We start from the raw sequence: 13668 nt of genomic DNA on the forward strand, positions 1-13668 counted from the left end.
CTTGACTCGCAATACATATATACTTATACATATATACGTAACTCATACAAATTAATTGAAGGAAAATTGGGAAAACGAAATGCAATGAGCAAAGTGAATATAATTGATCATATTTCGCTGTAACTTTAAACGGTATGCATTGCCAGTGTAAATATGTAAAACGCAACGCGTGTGCAGTGCAAGGCGAAACATAGCAAAGCAAACAATACCCAGCAGCAGCAGCAAGCAGGCAGAGGCAGAGCAGCAGCAGAAAGCAGAGGCCGATCTGACGTGAAAGAAAAACGACGCATGCAGATGAAAAATGCCGCAGCCGTGTTGATAAATTAGCGAAAAGTGTTTAATTGCAAAAGTAAGCGGCATAAATGTAAGGAAAACGTAATTTTCCATCGTTTTATCACATTTTCCACATGCATTTTGTTGCTGGCGCAGGCAGGCGAATGTCTAAATGTATGCGTGCGTGCGTGTGTGTTTGTTCCGTGCCTGAGCCTGTGTCTGTGTGCGTGTTTTTGTGTGCGGGTGTGAGTAGATGAGTGCGCCGCAGCCGCTCAGCGAGAAAGAGCACGCACCATAGTTGTCTACATATAACTTCTGTTGTGTGTGTGTGTGTGCAATGTGCAAGCAAAACAATTTTATAATTGTACAAAATTGCCTTAAGACTCAAGTGACCCATATTACATAAAAAAAACACACACATACAAATAAAACAACAAACGGCAAAATCAATTCGCATTTCTAAGGGCCACAAAAATTGCAAGCCGTCAAACAGCAACAAAAACAGCGACCCGCTGCTAACAGCGACGACAACGTCGACGTTGACTTCGCTGCCGTCGATGACGACGATGTCGCACTAGCAGCAGCGTCGTCGTCGTCGTGCGATTCGCCGTTTTGTATGTGTTTGTCCGCACCCAAAAAAAAAACGAGAAAAACGAAAAGAAATAGCACATACTACAAAACAAAAAGCAAAGAATATATCTCAGCAAATAAACATAAATGAAATCTAATTAATTAATGGAAAATTAAGAGGCGAGCATAATAAGACAAAAAGCCGTCAAATTAAATGAAAAAGCAACGTTACACAAAACTCAATTGAATGGGCTGCTGCTGCTGTCGTCGCGGCGGCGCTGCGACGTAGACTGCGGCAGCGGCTGAGGAGTAAAGAGACAAAAAGACGGGGCGAATGCAAAACAACAACCGACACCGAACGTACATGCACACACACACATATGTTCACACTTACACACATGCATACACTCTTATTTATATGCGACTGTGAGCGAGAACGAGACATGGCTGCCTCTGTATGTGTGTGTGTGTGTGTGTATGAAAAATAGGCGTGTTACCGTTTTGCTTTTAAACAAAAAAAAAATCAGAATTCCAAACAAATCAAATACATAGTTTTAACAATTAGCACAACGGTTTGCCAATTTGTGTTAACCTAAAAAGTTCATTCAACAATCATTCAACAGTGACAAAAAGACGGCACACAATGGAAAAAAATGCCAAGTGCTGCAACCCTTTTTTTTCTGCTAGTTCTGTTGTTTTTTTTTTTTCGTCTGCATGCGGTAGCCGCTAATAATTTCATGCCCATTATGAATTACGCAGGCACACATACATACATAAGTGTACATAGAGAAATATGCATAAACTATGCAATACATACAAACGCGACAACATAAATATAAAGGGGGAGAGAGTCATAAATATGCACGTGTGTTGATCGCTCGTCTGTCTCTGGTGGACAAAACAAAAGCTAAAGCTCGAACTCTGAATTTGAAGCTCACGACACATGAATAAGAAGATTGCCCACAGATTTGTGTGAGTGTGTGGAGTCATGCGACGACTCTCTTTGGCATTCAAATATGCGTAGCTGGATGATGCACCGTTATTTTGGGTCTCTCTCGCGGATTTGGTGAAAATAGTGCCAAAAGAGCGAAGCAAAAACATACACTCGCACACACAAAAGAACAATAAAAATAACACACATATTTTGTGATAAGCGGCTGCTCGTGTCGAATACTGAATGAGATACCGACTATGCATGTGTGTATGTGTGTGTGTGTGAATCATTTGATAGATCTGAAGGCGGCATACCAAAAAATAAAGTGTAAACTCCTTTTATCACTTACAAAAATCATAGCAAGTGTGTACACACTGGCCAATGCACTCGCTAACTCACAGCTTTCAAATACTTTTGTTTTGCAGGATAGGGAAACATTGAACAAGAGGAATCATCAGCAGAAGACGAACAACAAAGCCAAACAAACGCGTTGTATTTACAACTAGAGAACAAGACAAGAATTAAAGCGAGCAGGAGAACAAGAGAGTGCTGGTGGTAAGGGAGGCATAACATGAATAACAGAGATGCCATCGGCACGTCCTGGTAGTCTCAAAGATCCGGAAATAGCCGATCTATTCAACAAACATGATCCGGAGAAGATCTTTGAGGATTTGCGTGAAATTGGCCATGGCTCCTTTGGGGCCGTCTACTATGCTCGCTGCAATCTCAACAAGGAGATTGTGGCCATCAAGAAGATGTCCTACACCGGCAAGCAGAGCCAAGAGAAATGGCAGGACATCCTCAAGGAGATACGGTAAGATAAACATGAGATCATTTCATTGAATTACAACTAACTTTTGCCTTTGCTTGGCCAGGTTCTTGCGTCAATTGAATCATCCGAATACGATTGAATACAAGGGTTGCTATCTCCGAGAATCTACAGCCTGGCTGGTGATGGAATACTGTGTGGGTTCCGCCTCCGACATCATTGAGGTACACAAGAAGCCATTGCACGAGGATGAGATCGCTGCCATTTGCCTGGGCGTGCTCAGTGGATTGAGTTATCTCCACTCCCTTGGGCGCATTCATCGCGACATCAAAGCGGGCAACATTTTGTTGACGGACAACGGTGTCGTGAAACTGGCGGATTTTGGTAGTGCAGCCATCAAATGCCCAGCAAATAGTTTCGTCGGCACACCATATTGGATGGCGCCAGAGGTGATACTGGCCATGGATGAGGGTCAATACGATGGCAAAGTGGATGTCTGGTCGCTGGGCATCACGTGCATTGAGTTGGCCGAACGCAAGCCTCCATACTTCAATATGAATGCCATGTCCGCACTTTATCACATTGCCCAGAACGAATCGCCCACGTTGCCCGTAATTATCAAACATTTATCACTTATTGACAGTTGTATTCTAATCGAATCCCAATTGAAATTGTGCAGAAAAACGACTGGTCGGATACGTTCTACAATTTTGTGGACCTCTGCCTAAAGAAGACGCCCGCGGAGCGACCCTCATCGGCCAAACTGTTGCAGCATGCGTATGTGACGCGTCCGCGATCGGAGACAGTGCTGCTCGAGCTGATTGCACGCACCAAATCCGCGGTGCGTGAGCTGGACAACCTCAACTATCGCAAAATGAAGAAGATACTCATGGTGGACACATGCGAAACGGAGAGCGCTGTCGGCGACACCGATGATCAGCAGGACGACCATGCTGGAGGCGACAGCAGCAAGAGCAATAGTATTACTTCCGAACACTCCATACACTCCGTGGGTGTATCGGCGGCCAGTAGTCAGGTGAGGATTGACAGGGCATGTATAGAGAGAGAGAGATCCGATCTATCTGCACGTCTAAATTACTGCAATGTTGAAGTAGATCATCTAGATCATTTGACCAGTTAACATTCATTGTATAGCTTGCTTTAATTTACAAACTGCATATTGAAAGCTAATCAAAACAACTTGGTTGCGTCTCCACAGAGCTCCTCGTCGAATTCCATACCGGCTGCAGCGCAAAATCACCACCATATCGGAGCGCATCACCATCAGGCTGCCGCTGTGGCCGCCGCCATGCATCATCAGCGCGAGCTGCAGCAGCAACAGCATCAGCATCTGGGCAACTGGTCCAATGCCCAGCAGCAGTCGCAGTCTGTTGTGGCCGGCGGAGGAGGCGGCGGCGCCGTTTCGCGTAACTCGTCGCGACATCGCAATCTGCCGCCGTTGCCCAACATCATGCACAGCATGAACAACAATGTGACGCCTACGAATTCGGCATCTGTGGTGCCGGCGCCAGCTCCAGCGCCGTCCTCCATGTCCGTGATGCCGCCCCATTTGGGAGTCGCCCTCGGCCATGGCACCGTGGGAGGCGGTAGCAGCAGCGGCGGTTCGCCGGCAGGCGGAGATCATCGCTTGCCGGGATTGGGACCGCGCTATCTATCAACGCCAGCCGCACAGGCGGCGGTGTATGCGGCCACATCGGCATCCTCGCAGGCGGCCATCTCCAATGCGGTCAACGATCATGGACCCAACAATTTTGCCACCATACGGACCACCAGCATTGTGACCAAGCAGCAGAAGGAGCACATGCAGGTGCGTTTAAATATTTTTCGTATTTTTTTTTACATGCAGTGTGGTGCACTCAAAAATGTTGCCTGTTGTGCCCACTGTAGTAGTTACAAGAACAACAACAACTACAAAAATTCATTGCGTGTGTCTGTTTTAGTATATTTTAGAATTTCGTATTTAAGCTGTAGTTTAGTATTTAGTTAAGGGCTGCTTTGCATTCACACAACATCTATATCGCTGTAAAAGATCGCTCGAAATCAAAATCTATCGATAGTCAACCTCGCTCTTTCATTGCTGTCATCGTCACTCTTTCGTGAATGCTCTGTGTGTACTCATGTCCTTTCCAGAAGCTCCCCCCTCGTCATGCCACCCACCAGTCATTCCCTGTTGCCCGTTTTTTTGCTTTCCTTGATCGTTACTCTCTCGCTCGCTCGCTCGTTCGTTCGTTCGTTTCGTACACGTTCCTCGTTCTAACTATTGCTCTCTGTCTCTCTACTACTACATGCAATTCTCTCTCTCTTTGTTGTTGTTTTTATTGTATATCCCGCATAACAAATATAGGCGCGCTATAACTTCTGTTCACATCTGCTGTGTGGTGGCGGCAGCGTCGCGAGCGGGAGTGGAAAGGGGAACGGGGGCTGTAGCTCTTATTGCTGTTGTTGTTACTGCTGCTGTTGCTTCTTCAGCGAGCCGGAAGCTGCTGCTGATCTTGATGACCATGATGACGGTGGCGACTTCTTCCACAAGAAGCACACAAAGCAAATCCACAGCCAAAGCCAACATCAACACAAACTAAACCATTTCCCCTGTGTGATTTCCTAAAAACCAATCAAGATAAAAAGAAAAGACAATTGCAGAAAATACAATAGAAATTAATAGTATTAATGTGCATGCACATACATGTATGTGCGTGTGTGTGTGTGTGACGAGTCCATGACAATAAAATGCGAAATAAATAAATTTAAGTAAACAAATTAAAAAACAAAAACACAAATTGTTGAATTGTTTGCAAATGAAGTGAGTGCATCACACGCACCACACATCCAAGCACTTAAACCCACTTGCACTCACACATGCACACTTTCACCCAAACAGCAAAGCATACACAGACACGCAGAAATACGCCCCCTCTTTCGCACTCGATGCACCGTTGTGTCGTTCTCTTCAACTCCCATTCACGCACACTACTCACTCTCTTTTCCTTTTGCACTGCGCTTGCACACGCACACATACACACACACACACACAGCTTGAGCTTGAGCTTCACTTTGAGCTTTGACATCTGTCCGCCATTTGTCGTGTCGCATTTTGTATTTTGCGCTATGCGAAAATTGTTCAAGTTTCATTTGTTGGTTTAGTGTTTAGTGTTTCATTGTTGTTATCACTATGTTCCTTGTTTCCTAGTTATTATTATTGTTTTAAGCAAAAATATTACAAACCGGAAACATTCTTGATAGTATAGTCTAATCTAAAATATGCATTTCTTTGCTCGTTGCCTTTGCTCCAGTTTGGAGGTTAAGGCCGATTGGGCGCTTAACGAAAGTTTTGTAAGTTAAATGTTTATGTTGAATGTTGTTTACTATTAATGTTAATGCACCACCACACTTTGTTAACTTGCTTATGTTTGAACTGTACAAATGGCTTTGAAATGCAGGAGGAGATGCACGAACAAATGTCGGGATACAAGCGGATGCGACGTGAGCATCAGGCGACGCTCCTGAAGCTCGAGGAGAAGTGCAAGGTGGAGATGGAAACGCACAAATCGGCGCTGGATAAGGAGTATGATAATCTATTGCATAATTTCACCAGAGAACTGGATCGTCTCGGGGTAAGTTTTGAAGAAAAACTGTGTTTGTATTGTATAATGAATCCTTTAAATGGTATCATGTGACAGGCCAAGCATCAGCAGGACTTGGAGCGACGCTCGAAGCAGACGACAACGGCCGAGAAGAAACTACATAAAGAGATTACGTTGAAGCAGGAGGGAGATCGCAAGGCGTACGATTTGAATCGCAAAAAGGAATACAAAGCGAACAAGGAGCGCTGGAAACGTGAACTCTCGATGGACGAGTCGACGCCAAAGCGACAGCGTGATTTAACCTTGCAATCGCAAAAGGATAATCTAAAGCAGCACGAGGCACAGGAGGAGCAACGCATGCTGCAGGCCCAAAAGCAATACATTGAGCTCGAGATGCGCAAATTCAAGCGAAGACGCATGATTCTGTTGCACGATCTGGAGAATCAGCTATTGCGCGATGTAAGTGACGGTTTAGCTATCTTAATACCAGCATTGCACTCATTATGTGCTTTTTTTGCAGGAGCTGAGCAAGAAACAACATCAGCTGGAACAGGCGCATGGCATGCTGTTGAAACACCACGAAAAGACACAGGAGCTGGAGTATCGCCAACAGAAGAGCGTGCATCAGTTGCGCGAGGAACAGGTGCGCATTTTTATTATCCCTATAATTCTCTCATAACTAATTCGATGTGTATTTCGCAGATAAACAAGCAACACGACACGGAGTTGCACAATCAAAAAGACTATATGGATCGCATTAAGAAGGAGCTGGTACGCAAGCATGCGCTCGAGCTAAGACAACAGCCCAAGAGCCTTAAGGTAACGATACAAAGAGAGAGTTCGGATCACAAATAACTATGCTAATACATAAATTATTGCTTGTGCTTTGCAGCAAAAGGAGCTGCAGATACGTAAACAGTTTCGCGAGACGTGCAAAACGCAAACGAAACAATATAAACGCTACAAGGCGCAAGTGCTGCAAACGACACCCAAAGAACAACAGAAGGAGGTTATCAAGCAGCTTAAGGAGGAGAAGCATCGCAAGCTCACGCTGCTGGGTGAACAGGTGCGTCTGCCCGTCTACTTATTAACTTGTCATATCAAATTAAACTAATCTGTGTATCGTTTTTCTTCACAGTATGAACAAAGCATTTCCGACATGCTCCAAAGTCAAAGTTATAAACTGGACGAGAGTCAAGTGATCGAGTGCCAACGTACCAATGAGCAATTGGAATACGAACTGGATATGCTCACAGCCTATCAGAACAAGAACAAGAAGCAGGCGCAGGAGCAGCGCGATCGTGAGCGTCGCGAGCTCGAGAATCGTGTTAGCGTGCGGCGTGGCCTCTTGGAGAATAAGGTAGACAGACATCTGAATCATTGAAATACCATTTCATTCCATATTAATATCTATCGTATCTGCCTCCATTAGATGGATGGCGAACTGCAGCAATTCAATCTGGAACGTGCCGAGCGCTTGCGTATGAAACACGAGAAGCATTCGAAAGAATTGGAAGCTTTTGATAATGAATCAATAGCCTTAGGTTTCAGGTTAGTTTCAATATATATTTTACACTATAATTCGTCAATTGATAATAACTGTTTCATATTCATTCCACAGCACTTTATCACTAACTGAGGTATCACGCGAGACCTATCCGGATGAGGAGGGTAGTCTGTCTGGTTCCATGATTAGTTTAGCCCATAGCAATAGTTCAACAAGTTTTCCGGCTGGTTCGCTATAGCATAGACAACAACAACAGCAACCGCAACCATATAGTAATATGAACTATTATAATTTTAATGGAAATTTTAAAGCAAACACTACATCAACAACAACAAATGCAACTGCAACAGCAACAACAACAACAACAACATCAACAACAAATAAAGCCCGACATAAGCAACTATAACAAGAATTAATAATAGCAATAATACTACATAATACATACATAATGACATCATATTCAATCTAAAAAAAGCTATGCGACTTTTGCAGCAGCATTCAGCAGGACAACAAAAGAAATTTATATAAATCATTGCAACACAAGTATTTTCTAATCGTTAAAAATAACAACAAGAACAACCACAACAATGACGCTGCAATAATTTTGTATTAAACTAAAAGACGAAATCAATTCAACCAACCACACATAACAAATTTAACACAATTTAATACAAAACAAATATTACAACAAACAAAACAAAAACAAAAAAGATGAATACATCATTTAAATGTAAGCCTTTATTGTCATACATAAACGAAAAACAAAACAAATCGCAATAATATAACAACAACAAACATACAGGCAGCAACAAAATTATCGAGAGACAAACACACAAAAATGATAAAAAAAATGTTTAAGTTTTTATTTAGAAATTTTGATATTATTACCATAACAATTAAAATAATTTTTCGTTGTTATCGCGAATTGCAAAAATGTTTGAAATGTGTGTTGTTTTTATCTTTTGTTGCTCGCAATTCCTAACAACAACAACAAATAAAACAAGCACGAAGAGAGAAAGCATGAAAATCTCCAACAGGAGCAGCAGGATATACACGAATTCGTGTATTCCCTAAAGGATCGACCCGACTGTAATCGCAGCGAAGAAAATGATAAATTAAATAAAAAAAAAGCGAATGAAAGAAACTCCTCCATTCCGACGAGTCAACAAGAGGAGGAGAAAAGAGGAAGGATAAAGGATAATTGCTTAGCGCCATTTTTGCATGTTGTTGAATTCAAATTTTGCAATTTTCAATTTTTTATGTTACGTTTTCGTTCGTTCAGACTTGCTATACAAAACAAAACAAAAAGAAAAACACAATTAAGTAAACAAAAAACTGAGAAATAAAAGAAAAGATAAATAACTAAAAGTAAGCCTATTATAGACTTAATTAATGCAAATTGCAAAATGCTTAGTCAAAAACAATAAAAATTGTATAGAGAATTAAATGCATATAAATGTTTAATTAATTACAATTTATGTTTATGTGAGAAGTTCTTTTTTTTGTTGTCGTATACATAATACAAATAAAAAATAAAAATACAAAATAAATATATACACACACACAACACTTACACCTACACCTACACATACACATACACACAATCCCCCGGATCTTAAGATATACAATTTAACATTTGTAGCAATAAAATTTTTAGTAAACAAAAAATGATAACAAATGATAAAAAGCGAAAAACAAAACAAACAAAAACAAAAAAAGAAAACAATTTTTCCGTTAGCAATTAATGAATAATTTTATCTATCAATCGATAAAGACGTGAGCGAATGGTTTAGATATGTATGAGAAAAAAAAAAACCAAAAACAAAAGAAACAAGCATAAAGAAAATAAAACTGACATTGGGGTGGCACTAATATGATATAATATATGAGAATATGATAATTATGAGAATATTATAATGATTTTGAATGTGTATTAGTATTATTCTAGTTACTTTTACATGGATTTATTAACAACAACTGCAAACTGCAACAGAAACAGTAAAAACAACAACAAACAATCACTGAAATTAACAAATTCAAAGAACATTAACCTCCTTGTAACATGGGTTAGACAGAGACAGAGACAGCAACAGTTCGCTGATGAGTGAGAGTGGGAGCGAGAGCGCGATGGGAAGGAAGAAGAAGTTGGATAAATATGGGAAAATGCAAGAGGAGGGGAACAGAAAACAAAACAGAACATACATATGTAATATTTTTTATGTTTATAAAATTGTTTTTTTTTTTATATAATTATTATTATTATTATTGATAAATTGTATTTTTGAAGTGGACAAAACGAATAACAATTTAATTGATACACACGTCAATAAAATAAAACAAAATAAAAAATACAACATACAAAAAACGAAAGAAAACTTGACTAAGCACATGCATTTTTAATAACATCGATGAAGATCAAATATCTCTGGAGGAATACTGGGCCATAGGAAATCGTCAATCTATTAATTCACCTCGCGAACATATCGCTGAAAGAATTAAAACTGGTCATCTATGGGTAAGGATTAAGAATCTAATCTATATGGGATTTATATGAAATATCATATAATTGATGTTTTTCTATCAAGTATAAACTAGAATGTCTACATATGTATGTATAAATTTTTCTTCTCACTTCTATATTCGTCACAAAGAAAACCTTGGGGTTTCTATGTCTGAGCTGGACTTTGAATTTACATTTATTGAACTCAATAAACTTATGCATAGTGTATATATATAGCATATAGGTTTAACAATACAATTCTTCAAAAAGTATACAAAGATATACTTAAGTGTGTTTCAGTTTGTCTAGTTTTTAATTCTTTGTTGTATGCAATAAGCTGACCACGGAATGTTTTTGCCAAGCAATTCCCTAAGGAGTATTCACTCTATCTTTCTCTGTCGTTCTCTCGTTTTCTTTCTTACTTTACAAGTGTATAAAGATTATATAAATATATATGTTTTTAGATATAATTTGTGTGTGGGGGATTTTATGGTTATATTTATGTAGTATATGTAATAACATCTAGAGAGGTTGTATCTACAAATCGCGAGTTGCAAGAGCCCCATTCAAACTGTACACATATAAAATATATAGTATGACATATATGGTATATATAGTAGGAGTTATCATCTATAATCTGGATATACATAAATAGTTGATTAATAATAAGAATTATTATATGCCGTTATCGAATCTTCGCGTTGTGTATAGAAAAATAACATTTATACACACAGGATATATCTATTTATATATGTTTGCGTGTATATATATATATATATATATAATTTAGAGCAGACATCTTCTATGTGTGGTGGTCTACTCTGGCATCGGTTGCTTTGCTGTCGTCATCGGCTTGGGTTTGTAGCCAGCACTGCGCTGTTTGGGCTGCTTTGGCTGGCACATTTTTGGTCATGGCTTCAACGGGATGGAGGCGTTGCGACCCCGCGACATGCCACAGCTGACGGACAAGCGATGCGCCTCCAGGCGACTGAGGCGCTGCCTTCACGATCCCATCACGCTCTCGAGGAACGTGCGCTTATTGATGATCTTCGTTGTCGCAATCACAAACTGCACATTGTTGTCCTCCTGCGCCGCCAAGAATCGCAGCGCCGCAATCTCCGCAAACGTGCAGCCGCCCACGAAGAGCACGAGCACCACACGTCGCGCATGCAACAGCGATGTCTCGCTGGGCGTGCCGCCGCCTCCATGACGTCCCCCGATGCCAATTAGAGGCACTTGGAAGTCCTCGAACGTCGGGCCGGGCAGATTGTTGATCTGGCTCTTGAGCGACTGCCAACCAAGCGGCTTCAGCGAGTGCTCGACGAGGCGAGCGGTCAACGGAGCATAGAAGCTGTGCACGTAGCTGATGTCCTTGGGATTCACCTCGACGCTGTCGTCCACGGTCAGGTGAAGTGTCTGCAAAAAGGTTAAAATGTTTTAGCTGAAGTCTACGAATCGAAACACGGACTGTGGATGCTATAATCCCTGGATAATCACCTTGCGCAGCACGGCGTAAGCACGCGATTCGGTCTGGGCATGCAGCAGACCCGCCTTCTCCAGATTGCTGATGGTCAGCAGCACCTCCAGCCCATAGACATGGGCCAGCTCGCGCTTGTAATGGTTGAGCACACGCTCCTTGAAACCGGAGGCGGCGGCGCACTGCAGACAAATCAGGCGCAGCACATTGTGCAGCTCCGAGTGGCGAGCAATGAGATCCTCAATGTACGAGCTCGACTTGTCGATGTCCGCACACACCATGAACTCCTGCTCGGCGGCGAGGTCATCGTTGAAAGCATAGCTCTTCAGTTGCTCATCGATCAGACCCGCGATGGCTGTGTGATCCGAGGTGGCACGCTTCTGTTCCAGCATCTGTGGCATACGCTCGACAAAGCTCTTGATCTCCTGCACCGATTGCTGCTGGGAATTCAAATTCATCTGCTCCTGGATTTCCTTCACCTTGCGCACGAGCAGCATGCGCACCTCGTTAAAGTTCTTGTTGCGCAACTCCGCATACAGCTCCTCGCCCGAGTGCAGCATCAGCGTCTTGCGCTGTCCTCTGTCCGACAGCAAGCGTTCCGACTCCTCAGCAGCACGGGCAGCATTCGCAGCTGTGGACGACGAATTGACTGCATTGTAGGAGGGAAAATGCTCAGCGGGGAGCGTCAGTTGATTCTGTCGTATGCCATAGAACTCATCAATCAGTCCCTCGTATGTTAATTGGGTGGCCAGCGGCGACAGCAGATCGATGCCACGATCCAACAGAATGAGCTGATCGATGGCGCCCTTATCGCCGTTGTACAGTGACTTCTCATCGATGGCCAGCTGCTTGGCATGATCCCACACCAGCTGCGCCTGGACACCCTTGCCATAGATCTTGGGTATGCGTCCGTAGAGACGCTGCAATTGCACCAATCCAATGGCCGCCTGATACAGCGCTGTGGTGTCGCCATCGATGCTGACATCACGATATGCATGCAGCATTTCCATGCTCACCACATCCGCATCGAGGGGCAGAAAGTTCCAGGGCAACTCCTCAAGCCGTCCAAATGCGCCCATCACCTCTTTGTTCTCCAGCTGCTTGATGCACAGACACGAGCGCCGTGGCACGAAGAGAATATGAAATTGCCGGCCATGTTGACTGTTGGTTTTCACATGCGCAACCAGCTGATCCATGAGCGCCACCTGTGGCCGAACAATGTACACAATGTTGCTTAGCTCCTTGGGGAAACGCATCTCCGGCTTAAGGGGCAACAAATCAATGGAGCGCTCTCTGAAGAGATTCGGTTTGGTCACCAGACCGAGTGGCCCAATCATTGCCTCGTCCAGCACAATCACTTTGGAGCCATGTATGGCGTCGAGCTGTTGCACCAGTTCGCGGCATGCGGACTCCTGCAGCAGTTGCAGATTGACGCGTTCACTCTTCAAGTGAGGAAACATAATTTGCTGTTTGTTTTGTTGTTGTTTACACTGTTTATCTGCGAGCGAGCGACTTTGCAGCCGTCGTTGTGGATGGCGAGATGTTCCTTTTGCTTTTTGTATTCGCTTTTTGTGGGTGGGTGGCAAACTCTCCAGTTCTAGCTGTAACTGCAACTTGCAACGCCCACGTACCGACCGAGCGCTACTGTGTCCAAGCAAAACAGCTGATTTGGGCCTGCGCAGAAAACAGTGTGTGCATACCAGCAAGTGGGCAATTAAATTTAAAACAATTTGGAAATGGTCCTTAAATACATTAGTATCAAATTTGCCATAAATGCCGTTAAATTTCCTATTTAATGCTATTCATTCCATGTGCATTGTTCAATAAAAATGATGTACAATAGTGAATAAGCAAAACAGCTGATATGATTCTGCGCATAAAACAGTGTGTACATATCACCAATTTATTGTGTTATAATTATTGCTTGCAATATTTAACTGATGTAATAATGCAACTGTGCTGCTGTTGACTACGCACATATATTAGCAATTTAATAATTTGCATAGTCACTTATCGTCAATTCAGCAAAATAAAAC

General features: G+C 42.4%; 2 protein-coding genes across 5 annotated transcripts; one reads left to right on the top strand and one right to left on the bottom strand.

Moving 5' to 3' along the window:
- The first annotated feature begins 17 nt into the window (after nucleotides 1–17).
- Nucleotides 18–9506, top strand: LOC132796433 (serine/threonine-protein kinase Tao). 4 transcript variants are annotated; one of them, XM_060807602.1, is made up of 13 exons: nucleotides 30–364; nucleotides 2203–2591; nucleotides 2653–3157; nucleotides 3226–3582; nucleotides 3766–4374; nucleotides 6005–6178; nucleotides 6245–6607; nucleotides 6669–6791; nucleotides 6851–6967; nucleotides 7041–7214; nucleotides 7287–7508; nucleotides 7581–7699; nucleotides 7770–9506. In XM_060807602.1, exons 2-13 carry the CDS (start codon nucleotides 2362–2364, stop codon nucleotides 7891–7893), a joined length of 3117 nt encoding a protein of 1038 aa, XP_060663585.1. In that variant the 5' UTR covers nucleotides 30–364; nucleotides 2203–2361; the 3' UTR covers nucleotides 7894–9506. The 4 variants fall into 4 exon arrangements, with proteins under 4 accessions (XP_060663586.1, XP_060663585.1, XP_060663584.1 ...); XM_060807601.1 differs by having other exon boundaries at nucleotides 30–349; XM_060807604.1 differs by lacking the exons at nucleotides 30–364; nucleotides 2203–2591; nucleotides 2653–3157; nucleotides 3226–3582; nucleotides 3766–4374 and adding an exon at nucleotides 5676–5897.
- A 143-nt stretch (nucleotides 9507–9649) lies between these two features.
- Nucleotides 9650–13303, bottom strand: LOC132796436 (vacuolar protein sorting-associated protein 33A). The gene is made up of 2 exons (XM_060807606.1): nucleotides 11653–13303; nucleotides 9650–11571 (listed from the first exon to the last, which is right to left on the bottom strand). Exons 1-2 carry the CDS (start codon nucleotides 13090–13092, stop codon nucleotides 11158–11160), a joined length of 1854 nt encoding a protein of 617 aa, XP_060663589.1. The 5' UTR covers nucleotides 13093–13303; the 3' UTR covers nucleotides 9650–11157.
- Nucleotides 13304–13668: the final 365 nt, after the last annotated feature.

This window comes from Drosophila nasuta, chromosome X (genome assembly GCF_023558535.2).
Source record: "Drosophila nasuta strain 15112-1781.00 chromosome X, ASM2355853v1, whole genome shotgun sequence".
In the NCBI taxonomy this organism is placed as follows: Eukaryota; Metazoa; Arthropoda; class Insecta; order Diptera; family Drosophilidae; genus Drosophila; species Drosophila nasuta.